The sequence below is a fragment of the Caretta caretta genome, chromosome 1 (genome assembly GCF_965140235.1).
Source record: "Caretta caretta isolate rCarCar2 chromosome 1, rCarCar1.hap1, whole genome shotgun sequence".
NCBI classification, from domain to species: Eukaryota; Metazoa; Chordata; order Testudines; family Cheloniidae; genus Caretta; species Caretta caretta.
In genome coordinates, this window is record NC_134206.1 from 326589861 (window position 1) to 326617377 (window position 27517).

Consider the following 27517-nt stretch of genomic DNA (forward strand, 5'->3'; position numbering starts at 1 on the left):
CCGTCTACAGAGCGGCAATGCTGTCTAAGCGCGAGGTGTAGATTACTGGGATATCGTCGAAGATCTGCCGAGTGCTGTCACAGGTCACCGGAGCCGCGGCACTGAGAGCCATCATCCCCAGTGCACAAGGGAGTGGCAAAAATTACTACGGCCCTGTGGCAAACACCCTCCTCCCTGCCCCCAATCACCAAATGGGCAGAAAGAAAATACATTGTTCCTGCTAAAGGATATGAGGATTTGTATACCCACTCTGCCCCAAGCTCGTTTGTGGTGTCCGTAGCCAGTGAGCACGATAGGCAGGGTCAACCAGGTTCAACACCAAAAAATAAGGAGGCGAAGAGGCTCGATCTGTTTGGTCAAAACATTTATTCTACTTCAAACCTCCAACTGAGGGTGGCCAACCATCCAGCCCTGCTCAGCTTATATGACTTCAAAATATAGCAGTTGATGGCTAAGTTTGCTGATTCTCTGCCGGAGGAGCCCAGGAAAGAATTCCTGGCTATCCTCGACAAGGGCATGGCAGTGGCCAGAGCAAGCCCTCCAGGCGGCCTTGGCTGCTGTGGACTCTGCAACCCAGACCATGACTTCGGCCATTTTGTTGAGGTGGTGGTGGTCTGACCCAGCGATGGTACTGGAAGGTGTGCAGTTCGCAAGCCTGCAACCCAGGGTCTCACTAATATCGGATGAGTCTGGTCTCGGGTGGGGGGCACATCTGGGCACACTGAGCACACAGGGCCTATGGTCCAGGGAGGAGCTCGCACTTCATATAAACTTCAGGGAGCTGAGGGCCATTTGGCTGGCTTGCATGGGGTTCCTTCCCCACCTCTCCGGTCGGGTGATGCAGGTGCTAATGGACAACACGGCCTCCAGATTCTACGGCAACAGACAAGGAGGAGGCAGGTCATCAGCCCTGTGCCAGGAGGCCCTCTGTCTGTGGGACTTCTGCATCCAGCATGCGATCCACCTCACCTTCCTGGTGTCAGGGACACACAGGCAGATCGTCTCAGCAGGTCCTTCTTCTCTCATCACGAGTGGTCTCTTCACTTGGAGGTAGTCAGAATGCTTTTCCTGAGGGGGGACTCCCCGAGTGGACATGTTCACCACCAGACAGAACAGGAAGCGTCACATGTTCTGCTCCCTGCAAGGCCTTGGCGCAGAGGCTTACTTTCCGATGCCTTTCTCCTGTCCTGGTCTGGGAACCTGCTTTACGCCTTCGCACCTATTCCACTAATCAGCAAGGTCCTCTTCAAGATCATGAGGAACAAGGCCTGGGTCATCATGATTGCCCAGCTTGGCCACACCAACATAGGTTCGGCATGCTCATGGACCTGGCCATAGTGCCCCCGCAGAAGCTTCCCATCCACCCAGACCTGCTGTCAAAGGACCATGGTCAGCTACTGCACCCAAACCTTGCATCACTCCATCTCAAGGCTTGGATGCTGCTGGCTGAACCTGGAGGAGTTGGCCTACTCTAGTCAGGTGCAACAGGTTCTCCTGGAGAGCAGAAAGCCCTCGACAAGTGCCACTTACCCGGCAAAGTGGAAGCAGTTCTCTTGCTGAGTAGTGGAGCGGAATATCTCCCTGATCCAGTCGTTGTTGCAGTGCATTCTAGATCACCTGCTTCACCTAAAGCATCAGGGTCTCGCCCTTTCCTCAGTCAAGGTTCACCTGGCAGCCATATCGGCCTTCCACCCTCGAATCCAGGGTAGGTCATTTTTTTCATATGACATAACGGCTAGGTTTCTGAAAAGCCTTGAAAGACTGTTTCCACCAGTCTGGGACCTGGTTCCTCAATGGGACCTCAACCTGATCCTTTCCAGGCTCACGGGCCCACCATTTGAGCCTATGGCTTTGTGTTCCCTTTCCCACCTGTCATGGAAGGTCGCATTCCGTGAAGCCATTACCTCAGCAAGGCGAGTCTCTGAGATTAGAGCTCTTACTTCAGAGCCCCCATACACGGTGTTCTACAGGCTTTCCTGCTGAAGGTGGTGTCGCACTTCCACGTCAACCAGGACGTTTTTCTTCGCGTGTTACATCTGAAGCCTCACACAAATAACGAGGAGAGGAGCCTGCATACTCTGGATGTTAGGCGGGCGTTGGCTTTCTACTTAAAGTACACCAACTCCTTCTGCAGGTTGACTCAACTCTTTGTTGCGGTAGCCGACAGGATGAAAGGTCTTCTTCCAGTGTCCTCTCAGAGAATTTCAGCTTGGATCACCACCTGCATCTGCACTTGCTACAAGTTAGCACAGGCTGTGCCTCCTCCAATAGTGAGGGCTCATTTGACAAAGTTGCAAGCATCTTTGACAGCTTTCCTGGCACAGGTCCCTATCCAGGATGTACGCAGCGCTGCGACATGATCCTCAGTGCACAGGTTCACGAATCATTATTCTGTCACTCAGCAGGCCAGAGATGATGTTGGTTTTGGCAGAGCTGTGTTGCAATCGACATGTCCATGAACTCTTACCTGCCTCCGGTGGTACTGCTTTGGGAGTCACCTACAATGGAATGGACATGAGCAAGCACTCGAAGAAAAGACAATTATCTTTTTCGTAACTGGTGTTCTTCGAGATGTGTTGCTCATGTGTATTCCATGACCCATCCTCCTTCCCCATTGTCGAAGTGTCTGGCAAGAAGGAACTGAGGGTGGGGGGAGCTGTTAGCACCCCTTATACCACAGCATACGTGCGCCACTCCAGAGGGTGCCAAAGCCGGTCCCTTATGGATACCACTGAGGGAAAAACTTCCGGCACTGGTGCATTGGGGAGCACACACACATACAATGGAAAGGACATGAGCAACGCATCTCGAAGAACCCCAGTTACGAAAAAAGTAACTGTCTTTTTCTCTCTGAGCATCCCTCTCTCTCTGCAGCTTCCTGCTGCCCTTTGTAGGGGAAACAGGTGAACCATGTTCAAGTGTGACTATTTCCTAACTAGGGTTGGCTGGCCCCTGGCCTTAAAGAGGCAAGTCAACCTGTTACACCATGCATTTGCTATTTTGATGTTTATGTTGCGTTCTCAAATCCTTAGAAGAACTATGAGTTAAAGCAATATTCTTTCATTAATGAAGATTTATTGTTATATCATTTTAAGAAGTGTTCTCTTGTTATATACTTGTGCTGGATGTTTTCAGAATGTTTTTTAAATTTTTACTCATGTATATATTTTTGACTGTCTACTTTCCGAGCAGCTATGAGTAGGTTGTTTGAATAGATTTCAGTAAAGGTCACTTACTGTTTGTTCTGGGGTTTTAATGCCTTCTTGCTGGATGATCTTAAGCGTTGGGCTTATTTCTCTGGGACTTTAATTGAGTATAAACTTATGCCTTGGAATATATGTAGGTGATAACAATCATAGCTCAGTGAAGTTTTGTATTAATAGTATTCCTGCTGTAATTGCTTGGCACTTTTTTTTAAGATTCACTCAATCAACCTAAACCAGTATAGTTCTTTTAACAGAACGTTGTGTTTCTGCACCTTACTGGGTGTATAAGAAAATTTCTAGTTATGTTTCCAAATTTGACTTTATTTTAAATAGTAAACATTCCCTGTGATATCCTTATGGGACCATAGTTAAATGGTCATATGTCTGATACTTGTATTTTATGATTTCAGCATCATTTGTATGACCAAGAAAACATCGCTCATGTAATTTAAATGTGAAGGGACAGTGTTCTCTATTTTGGAGTAAATTTCGATTTTGGTCTATGGTGATTTGTGCAAGGACTCCCTTTAATGTTAGGAATAGCACATGATAACCTCTCTGTAGCAGAGCGCAGCTGGCCCTCCTGGCTCCTGCCTCGATTATGCTCAGCTAAAGTCACTCATAGACCCTGGAGTTCAGGAACCACTGGTGCTTTTCTTTACAAGTTTGTGCTCCCACCACCTTCTCACCATAGAGCATACACAGCTCTGGGTTCCTTGTGTCTGAACCTGGGAGGGAAGGACTTTCTGCCTGCCTGCACTCCTCCCTCCCACCACCCTGGCTTCCTTCTTCCCAGCCTCTTATATAGCCCTGGGCTAATTGGGCTGGCAACTGGCTCTCATTCCCCAATTAGGGCAGGTTCTTTCCAGCCAGCTCCACTTTATTCACTTAAATGGGGCTGGCATGGCAAGGGGCTGATTCTGCAGTCCTTCTGCTCAGCACCCTGTCACACTCTCCTGTTCTTTTTGTTTGGTTTGATTTGTTTTTTTTTTTGTAATTCATCACATTTATATTTCTTTATTTGAACTACTAATGTGTATGTAATTCTAAAAGCGTATTTTACAACAAAAATCTGCATTTGAAGGGAGAAGCTTGGCTAGTGGTCAGAGTAGGGAACTGGGAGACCGGATACCAGCATTCTATTTGCTGTTTTGCCACTTACAGTGTACCTTTGACAAGTCACTCTAATTACTGTCTGAGATTATGGAGATGGGCAAACTGCTGAGACCTTGTGTCTCCAAGTGGATTGGTTTGGCTGCACCTGTTGGAGGATCAGAGGAAGGAGATAGCCCTTGCTCCCTGCTTGTATGAGTCTTCTGGGACCTGGGGCTGAGTGTGTGTGTGTGTGTGTGTGTGTTATATGTCTGCATTTATATGTCATGGGTTAAATGGAAGATATTGTCTTCTACAAATGAAATACTACTTCATCTGCTGTAAATAGTAAAGACTACACTCAGCTTAACTAATTTTACTTTTTAGGTCTCACTTCATTTCAAGAGAAAAGAGTTGACTTTCTGATAATACTATTTTTAAAATCACTTGCTTATTTATTTACTTAATTCAGCTGTCCACACAAGGAGATGCCAGCCAAGTGATTGGACCCCTTACAGAAGGACAGAGAAGGAATGTGGCTGTAGTGAATTCACTGTACAGGCTACACCAATCAGTGCTGAAGGTAAGTTTTTAGCGATACTTAACTTCTTGCCATTAATTTTGATTACGTTCTTTGCTTTTTCTTAGACTTAGTCAGCCTTGCATTGATGAGAATTCATACAAATACATTTTCAAGATTATTTGAAACATAGAAACAGCATAGAACAAAGTTTGTGATTTGTGTATAAATGAGGCTTGTGTTATAACTAGTGAATACTGTTTGGTGGATTAGCATAGGTCTGCTTTTCATCATACATTTTTTGCCTTGTCTGTATATTATGTATCATTTTACCTGTGACGTGGTAAATTAGGAAACTGTCAAAGAACTGGATAGAATATAGATTTTTCTCTTGAATTTAGGTGACTAAACTATCAACTGAGTTTGCTGTGATAATTAATAAAAAAACAGTTTGGTTTTCAGTGACATAGAACAATATTTAGAATGGAACAAATGTTCCAAAACCCTCCTATGCAAAAAGGCTAAGGGGCTAGGACCTGCGAGATGGGAGAGGCCAAGAGTTTGGGCTGCAGACCAAACCTGAATACCGCAATTGAACAGCCTCTTAGCTCTAGCCCCACGGGTGTCTAATTGCAGTGTAGACATACCCAATAAAGTTTACTGACACAGTGCTGACTATGGTTACACAGTCAGTATAAACCAGAACAAACTGCATTCACCATTGTATCTGCTCAACGTGATAAAATCTTGGTCTGAATAGACACATGATCATGAATGCCTGACTGCGGACGCTGACTTGAGAAAAAAAAAATAATAAAAAGGTTCAAAAAGCATATAAAACCTGTATGGGTTTTGCAAACAGGTGTAGATTAACTCTGATGTAATGAATCTAGCGTGCTTTGGTATTGGAGAGAGATCTGATGTGATTCATTCTTAACTGTGAATTTAATAGTCAATACACTATTTTAAATTAGATAAATATAACATAATGTTACCTGTAAGGAGATTGGTAGGATGTTTCCAGGTTTGATTCTTGACATCTAGTCCGAATGGTACTGTAGCTGGGATTTGAGCAATTATTTAAAGTGGAAGATTTTAACTTACAAGGAATTCCTGCTATTATTTACAGCTGCACAGTTCTCCATAAATCCCACACACATCAATAGGAGAACAGACCACTTACCTTTTATCATGTTGTGCGTCTCTTACGTCAAGCTATAAATCTTGGAAATTAGAGATTTCAAAATGAATATTTGGCATAAGAAAAAATTAAAGGTCTATCCAGATGTTGTTGAACTGATGGAAATCGGATTTTTGGCTTCAGTGGGAACTGATTTCAGAGTAACAGCCGTGTTAGTCTGTATTCGCAAAAAGAAAAGGAGTACTTGTGGCACCTTAGAGACTAACCAATTTATTTGAGCATGAGCTTTTGTGAGCTACAGCTCACTTCATCGGATGCATACCGTGGAAACTGCAGAAGACATTATATACACACAGAGACCATGAAACAATACCTCCTCCCACCCCACTGTCCTGCTGGTAATAGCTTATCTAAAGTGATCATCAAGTTGGGCCATTTCCAGCACAAATCCAGGTTTTCTCACCCTCCGCCCCCCCCCCCCCCCCCACACACACACAAACTCACTCTCCTGCTGGTAATAGCCCATCCAAAGTGACCACTCTCTTCACAATGTGTATGATAATCAAGGTGGGCCATTTCCTGCACAAATCCAGGTTCTCTCACCCCCTCACCCCCCTCCAAAAACCACACACATGCTTCCAGCTTTCACCCTGACCATACCACACGATCCATCGTCTACAGCCAAGCTCTGCGATACAACCGCATTTGCTCCAACCCCTCAGACAGAGACAAACACCTACAAGATCTCTGTCAAGCTTTCTTACAACTACAATACCCACTGCGGAAGTGAAGAAACAGATTGATAGAGCCAGAAGAGTTCCCAGAAGTCACCTACTACAGGACAGGCCTAACAAAGAAAATAACAGAAAGCCACTAGCCGTCCCCTTCAGCCCCCAACTAAAACCCCTCCAACGCATTATTAAGGATCTACAACCTATCCTGAAGGATGACCCAACACTCTCACAAATCTTGGGAGACAGGCCAGTCTTGGGAGACAGCACAAATCCAGGTTTTCTCCCCAACCCCCTCCTCAGACGTTCTTGTTAAACCCTGGATTTGTGCTGGAAATGGCCCACCTTGATTATCATACACATTGTAAGGAGAGTGATCAGTTTAGATAAGCTATTACCAGCAGGAGAGTGGGGTGAGGGGGGAAAGAAAACCTTTTGTAGTGGTAAACGCCCATTTTTTCATGGTTTGTGTGTATAAAAAGATCTTCTGTACTTTCCACAGTATGCATCTGATGAAGCGAGCTGTAGCTCACGAAAGCTTATGCTCAAATAAATTGGTTAGTCTCTAAGGTGCCACAAGTACTCCTTTTCTGATTTCATATTGTTGAATTTTCTAACTTTTAAAATCTTGTCCATCTATAACACAGTTGTTCATTATTTATAAATATGGCAAACTTTTGTTTCAGTAATGGGAATAGCTAAATATGTTTTCAGTCCAAACAAAATTCTGGGGTCATTAATCATTCACTGAGCTTTAACTAGTTTAACAGTTATTTACATATTTCAGGTAGTTTCCAGCCAGAGTTCATTCCCAGCAGCTGCTGAACAAACTATAGCTACAGCCTTAAAGGTAATTGAATGTCAACATGCTATAAAGTTATATCAAAAGTTTGTTGTATTTGCCATACTTACAATGGGCACTGTAACTTACTTAACTTGTGAGTTTTGTCTTGTTCTGGCATTTTTTTGTCAACATGGACCTTACTTTCTGGCCAAAATATTCATTCATTTCAAATTCTCAGTAATTTGTACTTCCTCTAACTATTTGCGGATGAAGAGGCTATTTAGATTTAAGTAGTATTTGTATTTGAGAGTTCTGATATTCTGATGATGCTTGGAGCCCATACATCCGCTTTGACAATAAATGTATTTCCCTTCAATCTTCACACAACAAGCACTGGATCCTCTACTCCCTCTTTCCTCAACAGTTTGGTGCTTTTATCTCTCAGGGTGATTAGTACATCTGGGTTTCTGTGGATAATGGCTGTCTGGACCCATCCCTCTATAATCCCTGTCTTGAGTGATGATGACAAGTAGAGGACAGGAGGCATGCCTACAGCAGGAGTGGATAATAGGCTTACGTGTGTGCATCAAAATGTGTATCTTTATATACAAGGGATGTCAAAGTGCACCGCCACTATGAAATAAACTAGTAATAGTAAAGTGGCCTTTATTTCTCTACCTTACTGAAATGGTTGAACAAATTAAATGTTGTAAGACTTCCATTTTCCTTTCCTTTAAATGTTTGCGGTTTGGAATAAAAGGGCACTGGTAACATAAAGGAGACAAATGTCTGTAATAAATAATTTATCCTAAATCAATATATTTTGGTGGTGTCAGTGTTTGTACTTTTTGTTCATAATTGATTTTGTCCTCTCACTTCATTTTAGACAATCCATGATCTCATGGGTAGTGCTGTGCAACCCTTACTGAACTCAGTAGGAGACTCAGTGGAGGCCATTATCATCACTATGCATCAGGAAGATTTTTCTGGGTAATCAGCCACTATCTTCATAATATGGCATTGTCTTGGTAAACTATACTGTATATGCATAATACCACAGTGACCTTTGCAACAGGATCACTTGTCTGGGAGCTCATGATACTTGATTGTCTTTTTGCACAGAAGGCAGCAACATGGCTGGCCATTGAACTGAGTGACCAAAATTATATCACTCTTGCCTTTGTCCTTTTTCGGCTATCTTAAAGTAAAATTGGTCAAAAAATTTTCATTTTTTTAAGTAAGGGGAGCTTTATTCAAAACCAATGTTTTTGTGAACAGTTTTGTTTTTCAGAATAAACTTTGTGGCTTTTTTATCTAAAACGTTCATAACCATTTCAGAGTTTATAATGTAGATAAAAATGTCTATCAAAATTTGTTTACTGAAGAATGGATTTTTGGTAACTAAAATATTCTGATAACTGTTTTCAATAACATTTTCTGTAAGGTTTTAGATTAAAATTTCCATGAAAAAATTAAGTGAAATTTTTTGAAAAAAAAACAGTAATCGGAGGTCAGTTTTGAGCCTTATAAAATGAAAACAGCTGCAAAATTTCAAAAATTTTCACATTTTCATTTTTTGACCAGTTGTATTACAAAGTGTATAAGTAAAGTAAGCAGTCATGGAATAAGAGGGAAGGTCCTCTCATGGATCGTAACTGGTTAAAAGGCAGGAAACAAAGGGTAGGAATAAATGGTCAGTTTTTACAATGGAGAAAGGTAAATGGCGGTTTCCCCGAGTTATCTGAACCGGAACCAGTGCTGTTCAACATATTCATAAATGATCTGGAAAATGGAGTAAACAGTGAGGTGATGAAGTTTGCAGATGATACAAAATTATTCAAGATAGTTAAGTTCAAAGCAGACTATGAAGAGTTACAAAAGGATCTCACAAAACTGGGTGACTGGGCAACAAATGACAGATGAAATTCAGTGTTGATAAATGCAAAGTAAAGCTTATTGGAAAACATAATCCCAAATATACATACGAAATGATGGGGTCTAAATTAGCTGTTACCACTCAAGAAAGATCCTGGAGTCATTATGGATAATTCTCTGAAAACATCTGCTCAATATGCAGCAGCAGTCAAAAAACCTAACAAAGTTTGGAACTAATAAGAATGGAATAGATAACAAGACAGTAAATATCATAATGCCACTGTGTAAATCCATGGTACACCCACACCTTGAATACTGCATGCAGTTCTGGTCGTCCTGTCTCAAAAAAGTTATGTTAGAAATGGAAAAGTACAGAGAAGGGCAACAAAAATGATCAAGGGTGTGGAACCGCTTCTTTATGAGGAGAGATGAAAAGAGATGACTATGGGGGGATATGATAGATTTCTGTAAAACGATGAATAGTGTGGAGAAATGAATATAAAGTGCTGTTTACTCCTTCACTCCATTCACATACCACAAGTCACCCAATGAAATGAATAGGTAGCAAGTTTAAAACAAACAAAAGGAAGTACTTCTTCACACACACTACACAGTCAATCTATGGAACTCATTGTCAGGGGATGTTGTGAAGGCCAAAATTATAACCGGATTAAAAAAAAAAATTAGACAAATTCCTGGAGGATAGGTCCATCTACAGTTGTTTGCCAAGATGGTCAGAGTTGCAACCCCATGCTCTGGGTAACCTTTGATTGTCAGATGCTGGAACTGGGCGACAGAGGATAGATGACTTGAAGGTTTCCCTGTTCTGTTCATTCCCTTTGAACCATCTGGCACTGGCCACTGTCGGCCCTGGGCTGGATGGGCCATTGGTCTGACCCAGTATGGCCATTCTTATGAGGAGGTTGATTTTCAACAGACTCTCCTGGTTTGGAAAGCCCTTCACCAGGAGAGACATAGCTAGATTTGAGACCTGCTGTGAGAGCCTGGTCCTGGTGGGTATGTGCACTCTGACACCATTTATCTTAGAGTGAGAGGCTCCACAGACATAAGTGATGGCAAGCCATAGTGGGTGCTATTTGCTTCCCCTGCACATCTTGCTACAGTTCATCCATTCCCCTTTCTTTAAAAAAAAAAAAGTCTGTTGCAAACAATATCTTTTCAAAGGTGTTTTTCCCTTTTGCAACCTTTCCTGCTGATGGCACTTGCGCACACTCTCCGGTTCGATCTTTTGATTCAGACTGTGGACTAAAACCTGCAAGTCGTTATGTGTCCTCAACTCCCACTGACGTCTGGGAGGGCCTTGGCTATAATTCAAAGAGAGAGAGTGCGATTCCTGGTTACCATGTCCTATATCTTGCAGTACTCTGTTTCTTCACTGATTAGAAGAGAGTGCCTATAATCCTGGGTGTGGGACTTGAACAATCTAAGAGACTAATTCTGTGCAGAGATTGGTCTTGGGACAGGCTGCACTAGTAACCTTGTGATATGTAGCCTGATATTATGTGATCTTTTATTAGAATATTATACAAACTGCTGGGACACTTAAATTTGGGGGCTGGATTTAGAGCTTTAAAGCTTGCAGGCTGATGGAGGGTCTGCAAGCTGGATAGGAGGGGGTGATTTCCTCTATCTTATGATGTCAGCAGTGGTAGATCAAGAGATATTTTAGACTGCAGTTCCAGAGGGATCGACACACTCCTTTGTTCCAAGCAGACATAGGATGTTGTAACTCATGCCACCAAAGGAAAATTACTACATGGGATAAGAAGAAAATTAAAAAGAAACGAATACTTTGTAGTTGTATTATAAAAATGAATTTAGCATCTTACATTTTTGGCAGATCATTATCCAGCTCAGGAAAACCAGACGTCCCTTGTTCTCTGTACATGAAAGAACTACAGGGCTTCATAGCAAGAGTCATGAGCGACTACTTCAGACACTTCGAGTGTTTCGACTTTGTCTTTGACAACACAGAAGCCATTGCTCAGAGAGCAATTGAACTTTTTATTCGCAATGCCAGTCTACTGAGACCCCTTGGTGAAGGTGGGAAAATGCGACTTGCTGCTGACTTTGCACAGGTAAACTTAGCCAGGGCTGGCTTCCATTTTGTTTGTTTCCCTCTTTTAATGGAAACATGTAGATACTTGGTAAATATACACTTTTTCCCCCCATCGCAGTTGCCCATTGTCTTAGTTGGGTCTGCAAGATTTCATCCTGTGAGAAAGAGAATCTTGAGAAATTTATCCACTAAATAATCAATGAGGGCCCTTCTCATCATAAGGCAAACTCAGCAAAGCCCTATACCTTCCGGTCAAATTACTGGTGCATTGAAATTCGTCAGCATTTTGAAACTTTTTAATACTGAACAATAGTCTTCAGTGCTAGATCCATCATTTGCTACCACTCCCCCCATGCCACCTCCCTGTAAGATGGTTTTCCTTTCTTAATTGCTTTACCCACTGTGCCAGCACTGATTGTGGTCGTGGACTGACCTACTTTGCAGTGTAGCATACAAATAAACATAAACAGAGTGTGAAAGGCCTGCCGGGTTGCTGTGAATACTGAAAGAATGACAGTGTTGTCTGTGTTTCTGCTGGTGACATGGTCAATTTCCCTGTCTCATATTTTTTGCCTTAACTTGTATTGGACTGGTGAACTAAGCTCAATCAAGTAGATAATTCCAGTTTCCAGTGAGCTACTTCCTATTTTCAGATGAAAGCATCTTAATAGTAATATAGTGCAGAGTGAACCTGTTAGGGAACATAACACAAATATTCGGCACTTTGTTATCCTAATTCTAGGTCAGCTTCAGGGTATTGGTCCTTATTTTCAAGCTCTAAGGAGCAGCTTAGGATCCAAACATCTCAGAGACAGCCTCTGCCTCCAGCTTCATTCAACAGGGGCCTTGGCTGACATAGCTGAGGGTCAAACCCAAGAACGCTGGTGACAGAGCGTTTCATATAGAGCCCTTAGTTGTGGAATTGACTACTACTAGAGAACAGGTGGGACCCAGGTCTTGTGGTCTTCAGGGCTCACCCCTTCATCAAGCTAAACTGTGTAATGGCCTCAGCCACATGCTGCTGAATAAACCACCTGGGTTCACCAGCTAGTTCATAGCATCATAATCCTTCAGCAAGGAAGTTAATGGGAGATTTTCCATTGACTTCAGTGGGAGCAGGAAAGGGGCCAGAATGACCTAAAATGTGGGGCAAGGAGGACAATTGATTCCTTCTCCTGCATAAATATTGATGTACTTCTTAAATTCAGTAAGTATTTATATCTGATGTTACAGTATAGAGTGCCTTTAAATATATATTATTATTATGAAAATACCCCCTTCCTTTATCTTTCTAAATGCATCTTTTTTTTATCAATCCGATTACAATAATACAGGTCTTATCTAAAAGGCAGTGGTATGTTCTTACCTCAGTGTGAGGGGGTTTACACACTGTCTCCCACTGTGTTATCTGTACTTCCTGAATGTGTAATGGAATGAGTTCTCTGATCTCTATGCTTTTGTGCTGCAGGAAAGATTTTCAACTAGACCTACAATTGCTTGGTTCTGAGTCCTTCCTCTTTTCCTGTCTAGCTGCCTTGTGTTCCCTTCCTCTCCTCTTAGCTCCCCCTTACCTCCTCTTCCTGTTTGCGTTGTACTTGTAACCAGAAATAGCTGGATGCTGGTCGTAGGCTGGGCCTCTCCTGCTGCTGTCTTATTTGTTGTTCAGCTTTTCTCGTGGCAGCACTTCCAACCCAGCTAGCGAGGAGGCCTGGCAGGGGATATCTGATATACTGGGCCATAGAAAACTTTGTGTAAAAAGTAAAATGCTTGGTGCAATGATACTCTAGTATGGATCTTTCCTTTTTGTTAGCATTGCAAGCAGGGGGAAGATCAGCCCTACCACTTACTAGCAGTCAGTTCAAGTCCTCCAGTATATATATCACCGGTGAACTGAGAACCTCTATACAATCCCCACAATGCCATATACTTTGTTGCATTATAAAATAGTGTATTATAGATGCTCTCTGGCACTTTGGCTAATTGTGTGACAGACTGTCAGATATACTCCTGAGCACTATCAACATGAAATGTTCTGTAACTTGTGTGCTTCTGTACATCGTTTAACAGAACACTCAAGGTGCATCTTAATGTCTAAAAATGTTTGCAGTGCTGCAGGTTTACTGTCCTATATTATACTACTTATTGGAATTCCTATGTTTTAAAAGTGTGACAGCCTACAAAGGTTGAATGCGCCTGCAATTCATGCTGACTTAGAACTTTTATAGAAGATCCAAGAATGGGCCTACTGTTAAGTTAACTGCTGTTCATTTCTGGACCAACATATTTGGTAAAGGTGGAGTTTTTGAAAAAATAAAAATAATTTGCTACCATGGATGCACTGGTAAGCTTTCCTTTCACTTTTAGAGCTAGTTAAATTAGAAGTGGTTTTTCTGGAGTCAGTCGAGCCCTCTTAGGTGACATTTTCTTGACATTTATATTTCCAATCAGGTATCAGCTGGGCATTGGGCAACCTTTTAACCTGCTCATTACTAAGAGTTTTGTTACTTAGTAACAAAACCAAGGTCTCTCGGGTTACAGTGACCTCCGTGTATTTTAGACATTCTGAGATTAAAAATATGCGTTAGAATCATACATTGCCCTTTACATGACATGCAACTCTAAATGATTGATAGAGACAGTAAAGCAGAGAATGAAATTTAAACACTATACATTTTGGAATTTATTTAGAAGGAACAAGGATTCCTCAATATTTGGGCATAGAAATTTGATAGGCTGCTGAGATAAGGTTCCTAAACTCATTGCTGTGTAAGAGACCAGACCCTTCCAAAATACATGCAACCCTGCAAATGCATCATACAGCAAGGGTTCTCAAACTGGGGGTCGGGACCCCTCAGGAGGTCGCAAGGTTATGACCTGGGGAGTTGCGAGCTGTAAGCCTCCACCCCAAACCCTGCTTTACTTCCAGCATTTATAATAGTATTAAATATATAAAAAAGTGTTTTTAATTTATAAAGGGGGGTCACACTCGGAGGCTTGCTGTGTGAAAGGGGTCACCAGTACAAAAGTTTGAGAACCACTGCCATACAGCATAACTGTGCATCTTAGCACATTGTAAACAGTAACTTTAAATCATAATATAGCTGTTATAGCTAAACAAGGTGTATCTATAAGCAGCTGTAGAAAGAAAGGTTGGTGCGACTGCTGTTGGTAGGACAGAAAGATGTTTCCTCCTACCAGCCAATCCCAGCACCTGAAAAAAGCCTTTCTTCAATGGCTGAAACGAGTGTTGATGCCATCCAGACAATTCATAGGCCCTACTCCAGCACCAGTTGTTGTGGCCGACAGCAATCTTTATTTAAAATATAAAAACTGGACATACTGTGAATACAAGAATGAACATTCCAGCAGAAATATGCTCACTCACCCCTCATTGAAGAATCTAATGCAGTCTAACAAATTAAAAAATCAAATTAAAAAGCAGTCTTTTACTCCTCTGAATTTAACTAAATACATCAAGGTACAGTACAAACCCTGTAACGCTGGAGATCTAGAGAATCTGAGTTTGTTGTTTATGTGTATTTTTAACAAATAAGTTTCACTCTATTCCCACTTTGCATGACTCAATTCTAGAGTCTACTGTAGACTTCCAAGCTTACAAAGAAATATTTCTTTGGCAACTAGTGCTTCACGATGCAGCCATCTGCTGCCTTTAAAGTTTGTCTAGTTCTGGCAATAGAAATAATTAGAATGAATGAAGATTGACATTTAAGGGACAGAGTATTCTAAAGTAAATTATGTTCTTTCAAATACTTAAGACCAAAAAATATGAATTTAGGGACATTCCTAAAGCTTGTATAATATAGAGAATTGAAATTTGTTTTAATGAATTTAAATATTTGGTTTTGCTGTAGGAAACAAAAGTTCAACTAAAATCTTGCCACATTATATCCACTTTGGGGGAAAAAATGTGTTAGGAAAAGGCGGAATATGATGTCACCTTTGTTTGGTTCCCTTCTTTGTCATCAGGAGCAGTTTGCTCCATATATCTTGATTTTCAAAGGTCCAAACAGCAGTTGGGTGCCTAGGATGGAATTGTCTAAAGTACCTAAGGGTGCTCTCATTGAAAGGCAGATGTTTCCTCCTACCACCAGCCAGTCCCAGCAGCTAGAAAAACGTGCAGGGGAAATCTCACCCAAACCCTGTTAACTTTCAGTGAGAGTTAAATGTCTAACTGGCATTTGGACCTTTGAAAATCTCCCTGTTATTACTACTTTACTCTATCAGAACTGCCGTGCTTGCTTTTATCATTTTCACTATGGAGAAATGAACCTGTCTGAAAGCATGAGTACAGTTTACCATGCCTGCTTTGTTCTCTCATGCTCACAGTAACCAAGAATCCCGCATGTACAATTAAATGTTCTTTATGAACTCTCTTTGTCAACATGTGATCTGATAGTTCTGTTTCAGATATCATTACATGATTAGAAATAATAAGAATATTAAAGGTCTTGTTATAAATGTCTTGCCACCAGTGAAACCAGTTCATTAATGTTCTTTAAATGGTAAGATGTTATAAAAATAGTTTCTGGTTGTTTGCATTATACTGCTCTGGATACTCAGTTTTAGCTTTGCCCCTTTGAACCTTGTATTATATGGAGTCACTTGTATTTCAGTGACTCCATATAATGTTTTTTCAGTTTACTAATAGAAACGTGTTTTCAACTTCTGTTTTATTAAACTCTAAAATCTGAAAGTTCATTTGTTCTTTTTGGCTTATACATCTTCACCATTAATCAAGATTCTGCAGCTGAAACTCAAGTTCTCTGTCCTCTGTGAACCATGTACCCACCAGAACAGAGACTAGCTCACTCTCCAAAGGTAGTAAGAATTTCACAGTGCTAAGAAGTGTTCAAAAAAAAATCTTATTTTTGTTACTGAAGGCAGCAGAGATCACTCAGAGCAGATTGTTAAGAAGTTGTCACTTTTACAGAGACATTCTTTTGACTATGACCACACTTCAATGTGTGTTAGTGACAGCAGTTCCCAGCGGTCATCTCCTAATTCATGTAGGCTTGTGCCCAAGTCTTTTGTGGGGATGTGTGTTTTCAGTCATAAATCCTTTAACAAGCCCTTTCACCAGAGGGAGAATCAGCCACTTTTGTGGGGGAGCCCTGGACCGGTTTCCAATAATAAGGCCCCATCAATAGGGTCACCAACGTCTGTCTATTATCCCCTTTCTTCCCAATCTTAGCCCAGATTGTTGGATATGGGGAGAACTTTACTGCACCAGTGAACCCACCGGTAAAGATTAAACATATTGAGATAAACAACGCACCAAACTCATTGGCAAAGTTCATTGTATCTCTCACGTAATTGCTCTGCAAACCAGAAAGTCTGTAGCCAACATAACCACTTCCTGCTGTATGATGGTTGTGGTGTTGAAAAGAAGAGAGCAAAAAGCCCTGGCCCAGTCAATCTGCCGTGTGGAGAAAATTTCTTCCTGACGCCAAACATGGCAATTATTGATATGCTGATGACCCATCCCATGACCTCTACTTATTGTTAGATGCAGAGCTTTGCATCTGGGGACATTCTGATTTAAGTAAAAGTCTTTTTATTGTACAGATGGAGTTAGCAGTGGCCCCACTCTGCAGGCGAGTGTCTGATCTAGGAAAGTCTTATAGGCTGTTGAGGTCATTCAGGTGAGTTACAATCACAGTATCTCTAGCAATTGGTAATGTGGTCAAATAATATTATTAAATTAATTTCCTACTTCTTGTTGCTTGTGATTCTAATTAAAAACCTTCCGGCAACTTCACATGCAAATTAGCAACAAATTAGTGTTTTTCCTTTTAATTTTTATTCATACTGTAACTACAATTTGGTGAATTTTGTCATGCTAATGTCAGCTAAATTGTACCTTCTTGGATTGTATTTGATGTTAGTTCTTATGATAATGAACTGTATAGTTAGACCGAGGGTTTTCATAGAAATATAAAACTTGCATTCCAATGTTGGGAGATTGTTTAATTAAAATAATACGCTTCTTGTACAAATGATCACCTGCCAAATTCTGCATTACAAAGCAATGATGCAAAGTGGCAAAAAACAAATGAGATGCACAGGCAGAAATAATTCTCTCTCTAAAAGGCCTAGCACAGTATTGGCACTCTATAAATAATAATAATATTCTAAGATGTATCTTTTTCCTTTCTTTCATGATTATATTGTGTAACTTGTGCTTTTTCCAGACCACTGCTGTTCCAGACTAGTGAGCATATTGCCAATAGTCCAGCTGTGGGAGATATTATTCCATTCAGCATTATTCTTCAGTTCTTATTTACAAGATCACCACCTGAATTAAAATCACCATTTCAGGTAACCCGGTCAAGCCATCTTCCTTTTTGAAATATTCCATTAATAGATTCACTCTGCCACACATCAGTGCCTCCTCTCTAATTAGCTTTTGTTTGAACCCACATTCAGGATACAGTTTATTGGTTCTGTTTTTATTAGTTTGTGGCGAAGGTGCTCAGGTCACTTGTTTTATATTTTCGTTAGTTTGTAGAAGTAAAAAAAACCAAAAAACCAATCATCCTGCAGATAAGATATACTGAAGTGGGCTCACAAATTTTTTTTATTCTCCCAGATGAATGTATGAGTTTTCCTGGTGTTCATTTTAAAGCTGACAATTCGTAACTTCAAATATGCCCATGAAAAGGGGTTTATTGTTTTCTTTTATGTTGTTAAATTCTTCCAATGTATTGTTCAGTGGAGATGGAGTAAAAACTCCCTCTAAGAATTCTAAGTGAATCTACATCTTTGTGTCATCTAAAATTTCTTAGATGAGAGCCAGTTTATTTTTATTGCTGATTAGCAGTTGTGATAGTGATGAACCAGCTTCACTTGACTTTAATTTAGTTTACCTTTGTGTCTGACAATTGTGCATATTTCTTTGACATTATAGCAAATATCTTCTATATACTAGTGTTTAATGGGTCCATATTTCTGTGTATCAGAGAGCAGAGTGGTCCATTGCCCGTTATTCCCAATGGCTTGATGACCATCCATCTGAAAAGGACAGACTTGTTCTCATAAGGTAAAAACAATTATTCTCCTGTTTGAATGTATTACTGTGAAGCAGTATTTTAGCTGAAAAAACAGGATTGCTCTTGTGAAGTAAGATGTGAGCTATAGGGGCTTTATTCCAAAGAGTGTCATTTTCTGCCCATCTTTAGAGGTGAGCTGCAAAGGGTTTCCCCCCAAAAATCCACCCCAAAACACTCCTTAGTTAAATTTTAAAAGAAGGAAAATGCACACAAAGTGGTTTAGGAATGTAGTAATCACTACATTTTCACAAAATTACCTCCTTAATATCCTGAGAAATCTAGGTTCCAGCCTTCCTGCTTCCGATGCTAGAAGCAAGTGACATCACAGCCATAAACAAAGGGAATTAAAATAGGTGTTCAGAACGGAAAACTTTTGTTTATGATAGTTGTGGTATCATTCATTCTTTTAGAGAAATCAAGAAGTCAGCAGCGGTTAGGACTTTTTCCTGATTTAGAATCTTAGAAAAGAGTTTTGCAGTTTTTTTCAAAACCTGCAGTTGACCTTTAAGAAATGTAATAGAGAAATTCAACAGTGGTGCAAAGCTAAGGAGCTACATATTTGTGATTATTCTATAAACTTGCTTCTACTTATTGATCATCACTTGATCAATTATTAGTTATCCAACATGCTAACAAAATCTACAAGTCATAAGTCCTGTGTCCTCTCCCTAACTTGTTTTCACCTATTATTATAGACTATATAATTGACTATATGGGGAAGCAGTGAAACTGATTCTGTACAAAATGCTGTCCAAAAAGTGCACAAAGAAAACATATTGGAAAAACAGAGAAGAGTATTTTTCAGTCTCCGACCTTTTTCGGTTCCAATAATCTACGTGCAGCAATGGTAGTTAAAACACATTCAGACAAACTGTACCTTTCAAGTGATGGGTCTCTTGTAGCAGGTATTTTCAGAACTCTAATAGTACTTGGAAATAACTCTTTCTTGACAAGACCATGCAAACAATTGACCATGTGACCTTCGTAGTACCTAAGCCTTGGGTCCTTTTGGAACACTGAAGTCATCATAAAATGCTACACAGAGGCAAAGGTTAACATTTGATTTGTTTACATTGAATATGACATGCTTACAAAGGCCTGACAGTGGCACTGCAGCCTGTGATCTGGAGGATGGGAGGGGAAGTGCTGCAGTTTGAGGCCCTGCAGAACTTCAAATGCAGGTAGAATCCCTCATGGGGATTCAAGGGATGCATTGTGGAGTGGCAGGTCTGTTGAGCTGGCTCTTTGTGCTACACCACCTCTACTGCTTCGATGTGAAGGGATAGTGGGGCTATGGCCGTGCCTTTCCCTGCCTCCTTTTGGGAGTTTCATACTGCTGTTGGTGCTAGCCAGGACAATGCTCCCACCCCTGCACTAGGGTGCCTAGCCCCTGCAGGAAATCCTCTTGCAGGGAGGCTCACAATCTAGCCCAATCTGATTAGGAAGCAACATTGTGACTGTGTACTTATGTGTGTGTACATTCCGATCGTCTGCTGAAATTATAATAGCTGGCATTTACATTTCAGCCAGCAATATTTTTGTTGAAAAGAAATACTTATCTATCTGTCCTTTTAAACAGAAATTAAAATATACAGTCAATAGAAGTCTGCTGTAAATATTTATACTGTAAATATAATGATAGCATACATATGAGAATGGCTGGTTGATGTATTTTACCACAGACTTATTTCATAAGCATCTGTGAGTTATTGTCATGCGGTGGCTCACATACAATTGGAATTAAAATTTGGAAGTTCATGTACAACTATTAAACTGTTCTCCTTTTCTTCTGTGTTACACCTTATGGTATTTGAACCTGTTGCATTTAGAATACGTAATTGCTAAGTGACTCTGTCTGCATCGTGTCTCTCAATGTGCAGCGGCAGTCAGAAACGCTAATAGAATGTTAGGGACCATTAGGAAAAGGATAGATAATAAGACAAAATATCATAAAGCCACTATATAAATCCATGGTACACCCAAACTTTGAATACTGCATGCAGTTCTGGTCGCCCTGTCTCAAAAAAGTTATATTAGAATTGTACCGGGTACAGAGAAGGGCAAAAAATATGATTAAGAGCATGGAACAGCTTCTGTATGAAGAGAGATTAAAAAGATTGGACTTTTCAGCTTGGAAAAGAGACAACAAAGGGGGGGTATGACAGAGGTTTATAAAATCATGAATGGTGTGGGAGAAAGTGAATAAGGAAGTGTTATTTACTCCTTCACATAACACAAGAACATGGGGTCACCAAATGAAATTAATATGCAGCAGGTTTATAGCAAACAAAAGGAAGTACTGCTTCACACAACTCATAGTCAACCTGTGGAACTTGTTGCCAGGGAACTATAACAGGGTTCAAAAAATAACTAGTAAGTTGTTGGAGGATAGGTCCGTCAATGGCTATTGGCCAAGAAGGTCAGAGATGCAACCCCATGCTCTGAGTGTCCCTAACAGTCTCTGATTGCCAGAAGCTGGGCGTGGACCACAAGGAATGGATCACTTGATGATTGCCTGTTCTCTTCATTCCCTTTGGGGCACCTGGCATTGGCCACTGTTGGAAGACAGGATACTGGGCTAGATGGACCACTGGCCTGACACAGTATGGCCGCCTTATACGTTTGTATTCAACACCTAAAATAAATATGCAAAATATGTCTCTTCACGTCTTAAATAGAGGAGTCTTTTGAAGGTCACACATTGGCTGATTTGAATATAATAATGCAGTTTGGCTAAAAAAATTAGGTTTTCTTATATCTAAAATCATGAAATCTTGAAGGTAGCTTGTAATTCTACAGCACTCCCTCCGGTGCTGAAGCATTATGGGGTGATGATCACTTAGGGTGAAATCTCAGACCCATTTAAGTCAATGATGAAATTCCTATTGACCTAATTGAGGCTGGGATTTTATGTATAGATGGGATTTTCAAAAGCATCTAGGGCAGTTTTTCTCAAACTGGGGTCCGCAAGGGTACTCCAGGGTCCGCGAGCCCAGCTGATTAACTCCTCCACCTCCCTCCCTCCATTCCTCCCTTCTTGCTCCCAGTGCCTCCTGCATGCTGAGGAACAGCTGTTCTGCAGTGTGCAAGAGGGCGGGGAGAGGAGTGGGGATGGGGTGTGCTCGGGGGGGCAGAAAAAGGTGGGGAAGAAGAGGGGCAGGAAGAGGTGGGGTGGGGTCTTGGGGGAAGGGGTGGAGTGGGGGCAGGGCCTGGGGCTGAGCAGGGGTTTGTGCACTTGGGGTCCGCAAACTTTTTAAAATCAAAATGGGGATCCTCAGGTTGCTAAAGTTTGAGAACCACTGGTCTAGGGAAATTAGGAGAACAAATGTCATTGAAAATCAACAGGACTTTGTGCTCATAAGTCCCTTCAGGCAACTTTGAAAATCCCACCCTTCAACGACAATGCAATTAAACATTATAAAAACAGAGCAAAATATAAACAAGTAAATGTATCATCATAAAAGTATCGGGGGAAGAGCAATCAAGACAAAAACTACTCTGAGAAAATGCTGGTGTTCTTTTAAATGGGGAAGATAGGTGCCCAGGATGAGCAAGCTACCTACCAAAAGTACCAGCCCAAAACATGATTCCCCGCTGATCCATAGAGTGAAAGTGGGGCCCTGCAGGGAAGATGATAATATTATACTGTCACCAACCAGGGCAAAGCTTTTGGAGGAGGTTTCTCTCCATTAAGGGCTTTTAATACAACAGAACCTGCTTAAAACTAGTCTGCCCCTTTCTTTGCAACCAACAGAAAGAACACAAGGCAGTTGACCATGGCTACGGAAGCCTGTGGCCAAGCTTGCTATTGCATTTTGTTCCAGCTATAAGTATGGTAGAAGCCCTACTAAGATCTGAACTATGTGATGACAATTAACCGTATCTGAACAGTATTTCAGTAATTGTGCTAGCTGACTTTGTGCTGATAGTAGTTTTTCCTTGTCTGCATTTACGGCTAAGCCACCTTCAGGCCTGGTTCAGCTAACAGGATTGTTGAAACCATGTTAAGCCATGGTTAAATTTCATATTGTAGACGAGGCCTAAGAAGAATTAAAACAGTTGAATTTTGTAATCCCAAAGGCATGTATTAGTGTTGCAGATTATCAGTGAGTAATTGTTTTTAGAAGAATTTGTAGCCCTTTTGCTTTGTAATGTAGAATTTATTGTATAATATTACTTGTGGGAAATTAATTCTGGTGCATCTTTACAAATGGTACATTTGCTGCCATTTCAATTTGTAATGACTGCAGCTGGTCTAGAGATCTGCTTTTTAAATATTACTGTAGTAGGGTTATCAGGTTCCTCACAGCTTGTTATCAAATCCTTAGTTCCTTCTGTTCACTATGGAGTGACTAACACTTTAAACGCTGCACAATGGGAGTATGGCCAACTGGTAGCTATTAATGAACTATTTTTGTATATTCCTTCTTGTTTGTCTTCCTATGGCCTGGAGTAATTCCTGGGGACTGAGTTATTGGAATAAAATTTGTATTTTGTAAACTAGTTGATCCACATACTTTTATTATAGTTTAAAAATTAAACCCCTTCCTTCTCAGCAAGGTTTCCTATTACTTAATAAAGTATCAAGTCAGATCCAGTTCCTGTAGATCTTCCATTGACTTTAATGGAAGTTAAATTAAGCCTGTTGTAGACTCTGAACTGCTGCAGTCATGGGTCAAATTCTGATTCCACTTACACTGTGTAAACCTATTAACTCCACTGAAGCCAATGCAATCACACGAAGTATAATTACACTGGTGTAATAGAGATCAAAATCTGGCCCAGTACATTAAACCAAGCATTCTGAAACATTTTCATAGTGTGCACTATATCTTAATAGAGAAATTGTCTCAAGGATGACCTCCTTCCCGTTAGCACTGGCAAAGATCAGTTTGTGAACCTTAGTATTAGATTATTCACGAAACTGAGTTACAAGCTTAATTTGGTCCACCCTGGTAGTAAGTGCAAAAGTATGACCAGTCCACAAGGTTGTATTGTGTTGCAGGCACTGGTTTTCCTATTCGTGCACGAATTCTTTAAATTTCCAACTAAGTCAGACAAACCTAGCACCAGCCAATCAGATTGCTGACTGACTGGCCCTGATTTGCCGATAAGTGTACGGTATAAAAAACAAAAGCAAAGCACCCAACCAACACAAGCTTGTTCATAAAAATACTTCGATATAATTTATTTTTTGGTTGGCAGAACTATAGCCCAATTATTTGAGCTAATCATTTTGCAATCTTTAATAAAATAGAGTCCTCTTCCTACTATTTTGTGTTTACATATAATAGCTTTTGTAATATTTTGATTAAATAGTTGGAGCCATACTGGTGTATTTTTATGGCATAATAGTCTATTTTCCATAGATATCTCCTCTTTGCCTTATAGTTTACATAGCATTCTCTCTTAACAAAATAATAACAATAATACTTACTTGTAAAGCAATTCATGGCCCTGATCCTGTAATCTGATCTTTCATGCTGATCCGTGTGCCTTTATGGGGCCACGTACATTATTATTAGCATTATTTGTATTACTAGAGTATTTAGGAACCCCAGTCATTGACCATGAGTCTGTTGTGCTTGGCACTGGACAAACACAGAACAAACAGATAGTCTCTGCACCAGGGATTTTACAGTCTGAGTAAGGGTCTGTCTGAGTGAATCAGATGACAGGATTGAGACCTTAGTATTCAAAGTATATAAACATTAACAAATTAATTAACAGTCCATTTTATTGATATATACTGAGATTCCTTTAAGGGACAGTATCCAGATCATAGTTTTGTTAATTATTTTAATTTAGATATAAATCTTCATGTTTTGAAAGAATGTTTTATAAAAAACGATCTAGACTTATATAATCCACTTGTCCTGAATTCCAAGAAAGCTGATGTTTTTGAGCAAGCAAGTGAAGTAATTTAATAAGTGCTTTAAAATCCTCTTCTCTTCTTCTTTATGTGGGAGGGCATCTTAAACCTAGATTTTTTTTCCTTACATCTGATGGCATTTTTCATGAAACATTAATATATGCAGAGCATCCCTCCAACCGTCTTTCTGTAGCCTTCTCTTACAAATGAGATCTGTAATGTGTATCACATCTGATTTTTTGAAATGGAAAAAGAATTAATGAACAGATTTTTTTGTCCTTTATTAGATTTGAAGATGCTGAGTATAGGGCAATATTGGGTCTAATCCCTTAGAGACCAGGTTGTGTAGATTATATAAGCAGGGTTTCTTCCCATTTCTTAAACATTTGGAAGATACACGTAAGTGACACATTTCTATATGAATATGATCCTGTTTCTGTTTCAGTGCTGCCTGCTACATGATATTCATTTAGCCCATAAAGCATCTAATTCTTTGATTGCTCCTTATTTACAAGTATCTTTACAACATATGCTGTAGGAATAAATTAATCTACTATTCCTGGTACAGAATTGTCATGGTAAAATGATGCATCACTATTTAACTTTTTTGTGCCACATAGTCTTAATTAGTTTTTGTAAGTTAGGACTGGTGTAAGTTATATAATGTGATGACATGACCTGTCTCATAATACTATAAATAAAACTAGAGATTTAGACAGGAGGGAACCTCTCTTTTGGTAGCATAAGTTAAACATTTTATAAGAAGTTACAAATTTTGTGCTCTCAGCAAGCTAAGGGTGAAATCTGACAGCGTTCTTCCATGACTGAATTCACTGTGCGCCATACACCTTACCATCATTATCCATATTACCGGAGGACCCATCGCTGTATGTCATGGTGCCCAGAGGCTACAGTTATAATTACATAATTTCCTTCAAGAAGGAGGAACAAAGCTGCCACCCCAAGTTTAGTTCCTAAGTTAAAAATTGCTGTGGCCCACAGGATAAACCATCCTGTTTTTTTAACTGTATGCATCTTCAGGTAACCTCTGGGGCTAGGAGAAATGTTGGTGTTTTTGTCCAGGCTGCAAACATCACCTCCATTTTTCTCTCCCTGCCAACACTCTATCTGTTATGAGGATTGTAGGAGATGATAACTTGAGTTGTCCTCTGCACAAAGGAACTCCAGTATCTTGGGCTAAGCAAACTCAGAGACCTAATGCTAATGGGTTCAGATGCCACAGTGATGGGTTCAGTATAAGAACATGAACAAAATAAAATAAAATAAAATTTCACCCACTATTCAGTTATTACTGCGTTAACGGGAAGCATCCTCTATTTTACATGAATATTTTGTGTTTCATTCTTCTAAAGTGTGTTTTTCCCTCATCACCTCTGAGCCTTTGAACACCCATGCTTCTCATGTCGCATGTGCATCCACTGCCCCAAACACACAGCTCCTTAAGCATCAGGGAGTAGCCGTGTTAGTCTGTATCCACAAAAACGACGAGGAGTCTGGTGGCACCTTAAAGACTAACAGATTGATTTGGGCTTCTCTCACTCCCACCAAAGGTCATTTTTAACAAACACATAGTTATTTTAACAACTCCCTCCTCCTCCTATTTCCCTCCTCCTTGCCTCTCCCACTTCTCCTCATGGCATTTAAAATCTGAATGGGGACAATGCTGGACTCTTCCCAATCAGCGCTGCAACTATTGAAACTTATGTGTGTAGAGGGGGTCAACAGGTCACACTGGAAGTGCTGTTCAGAGATGCAGCCAGCAGCAGCTTTCTCGCTGCCTCTTCATTGTTCTCAAACCCAGTGCCAGCCACATGTGGAAGCAGCAGCCCTGTGTGATCCTCCTTGTGCACTTGTTGTAGGCGGTGGGTGGCTGGTCATTCTGTGGCGCACCAGTGGAGAGAGTGGGAATGAGGGCTGAGGCTGCGTAGAATGTTCAGGAAGTTGACCAAGTCCCAGCAGTCATTGTTAGTTTGGATCAAGAAGTGGAATAATTTGATCACCGGCTAACATGCCTGCAGCCTGCTTTCTGATTGGGAAGAGGGCTCGCTCTTCCTGTAGTAGCACATGAGAGCATAGACGTTCTGGGAGGAGAGTCTAAGTGGCTGTTCAGAAGGTGTTGGTATGTAGTGACTCATTAGTATATGGTTACAAAAATGGAACACGCAGCATGTTGTGTAAAAGCGTATGAGCACCTCAGGGAGTTCTGCTGTGCTTGCTCACCGGCAGTTCTCTGGTCGTTTGACAGCTCTTACTACAACCAAGTTATATGAGTCTCAGATACACTCTTAACACCCTTTTAACATAGCCTCAGTCTTGGGTGCTGTGCTCCTGTGCATGACCAGGAAAGGAACTTTCCCAAACTTAGTCCATTGGTTCCAGTAGGGGCGTCTTGTGCCAGCCCTGCAGTGGGATGAAGGCACTGCCTGGTAGTCCAGCCACCATTTCCTTCTTATCTGTGTTCTGTAGAGGAGCTACCCCAGGTAGCTGTGGAGACTGACTACCCCAGGCTCCATGGTTACTCAGTTCAGTGCCTCATTTGCTCTCCCTCAATGTTCCACTCAGGCTGTCCTTTTACTATGTGGTGCTTTCTTCTCCTCTATCTCCTCCCTCAAAAAGGTGTAATCTACTGAGGACCATGGCACCAGCCACATTAACTTCCATTGATAACCTCTACAATGCCTTTTATGATGCTAAGTTCCCAGAACTGGGATTTATCCTACTAATCCACAAATCTCTGTGGCAGCCCCAGAGACAGTGCCAGGCTGGGTCATACACTGATGGAGAATTTCAGAGGATGGTGTGTTGGGGTGTTTTAGTACATCCTGGCCAAAGAGCATGCCATGCTGCTTTTGAATGTAGTGAGCGACTGGAGGAGTGCCAGGTCTCTCAGAGATGATGACATTGCTCATGAAGTCGAACCACTGTATGTTCAGGAATTGATGCTGATGGTGCATATTGAATCCTGCTAGCCTCTCCAAGGTGCCTGTAAGAGAGTCCGGGTTTCTGACAGGTATAGCAGTACTGGTAGTATGCAGTTTCGGTAGATCCTGAATGTTGTACCAGCCCAGAAACTTTTTTGTGTCCATAAGTGAGGCACAGACTTCATGCAGGAGGCAGCAAGACCT

The 27517-nt window shown here is 40.9% G+C and overlaps 1 protein-coding gene across 2 annotated transcripts in view; it reads left to right on the forward strand.

Annotated features, from left to right (window-relative positions):
- COG5 (component of oligomeric golgi complex 5) overlaps positions 1 to 27517 on the forward strand; it is a 310045-nt gene that overhangs the window by 272825 nt on the left and 9703 nt on the right. The window contains exons 15-21 of one of the 2 annotated variants that reach the window (XM_048836332.2): positions 4771 to 4881; positions 7478 to 7540; positions 8361 to 8464; positions 11211 to 11448; positions 17016 to 17092; positions 17642 to 17768; positions 18410 to 18489. In XM_048836332.2, coding sequence (XP_048692289.2) covers positions 4771 to 4881; positions 7478 to 7540; positions 8361 to 8464; positions 11211 to 11448; positions 17016 to 17092; positions 17642 to 17768; positions 18410 to 18489 — 800 coding nt within the window. The remainder of the gene's footprint in view (positions 1 to 4770; positions 4882 to 7477; positions 7541 to 8360; positions 8465 to 11210; positions 11449 to 17015; positions 17093 to 17641; positions 17769 to 18409; positions 18490 to 27517) is intronic. The other variant, XM_048836333.2, reaches the window with a different exon arrangement.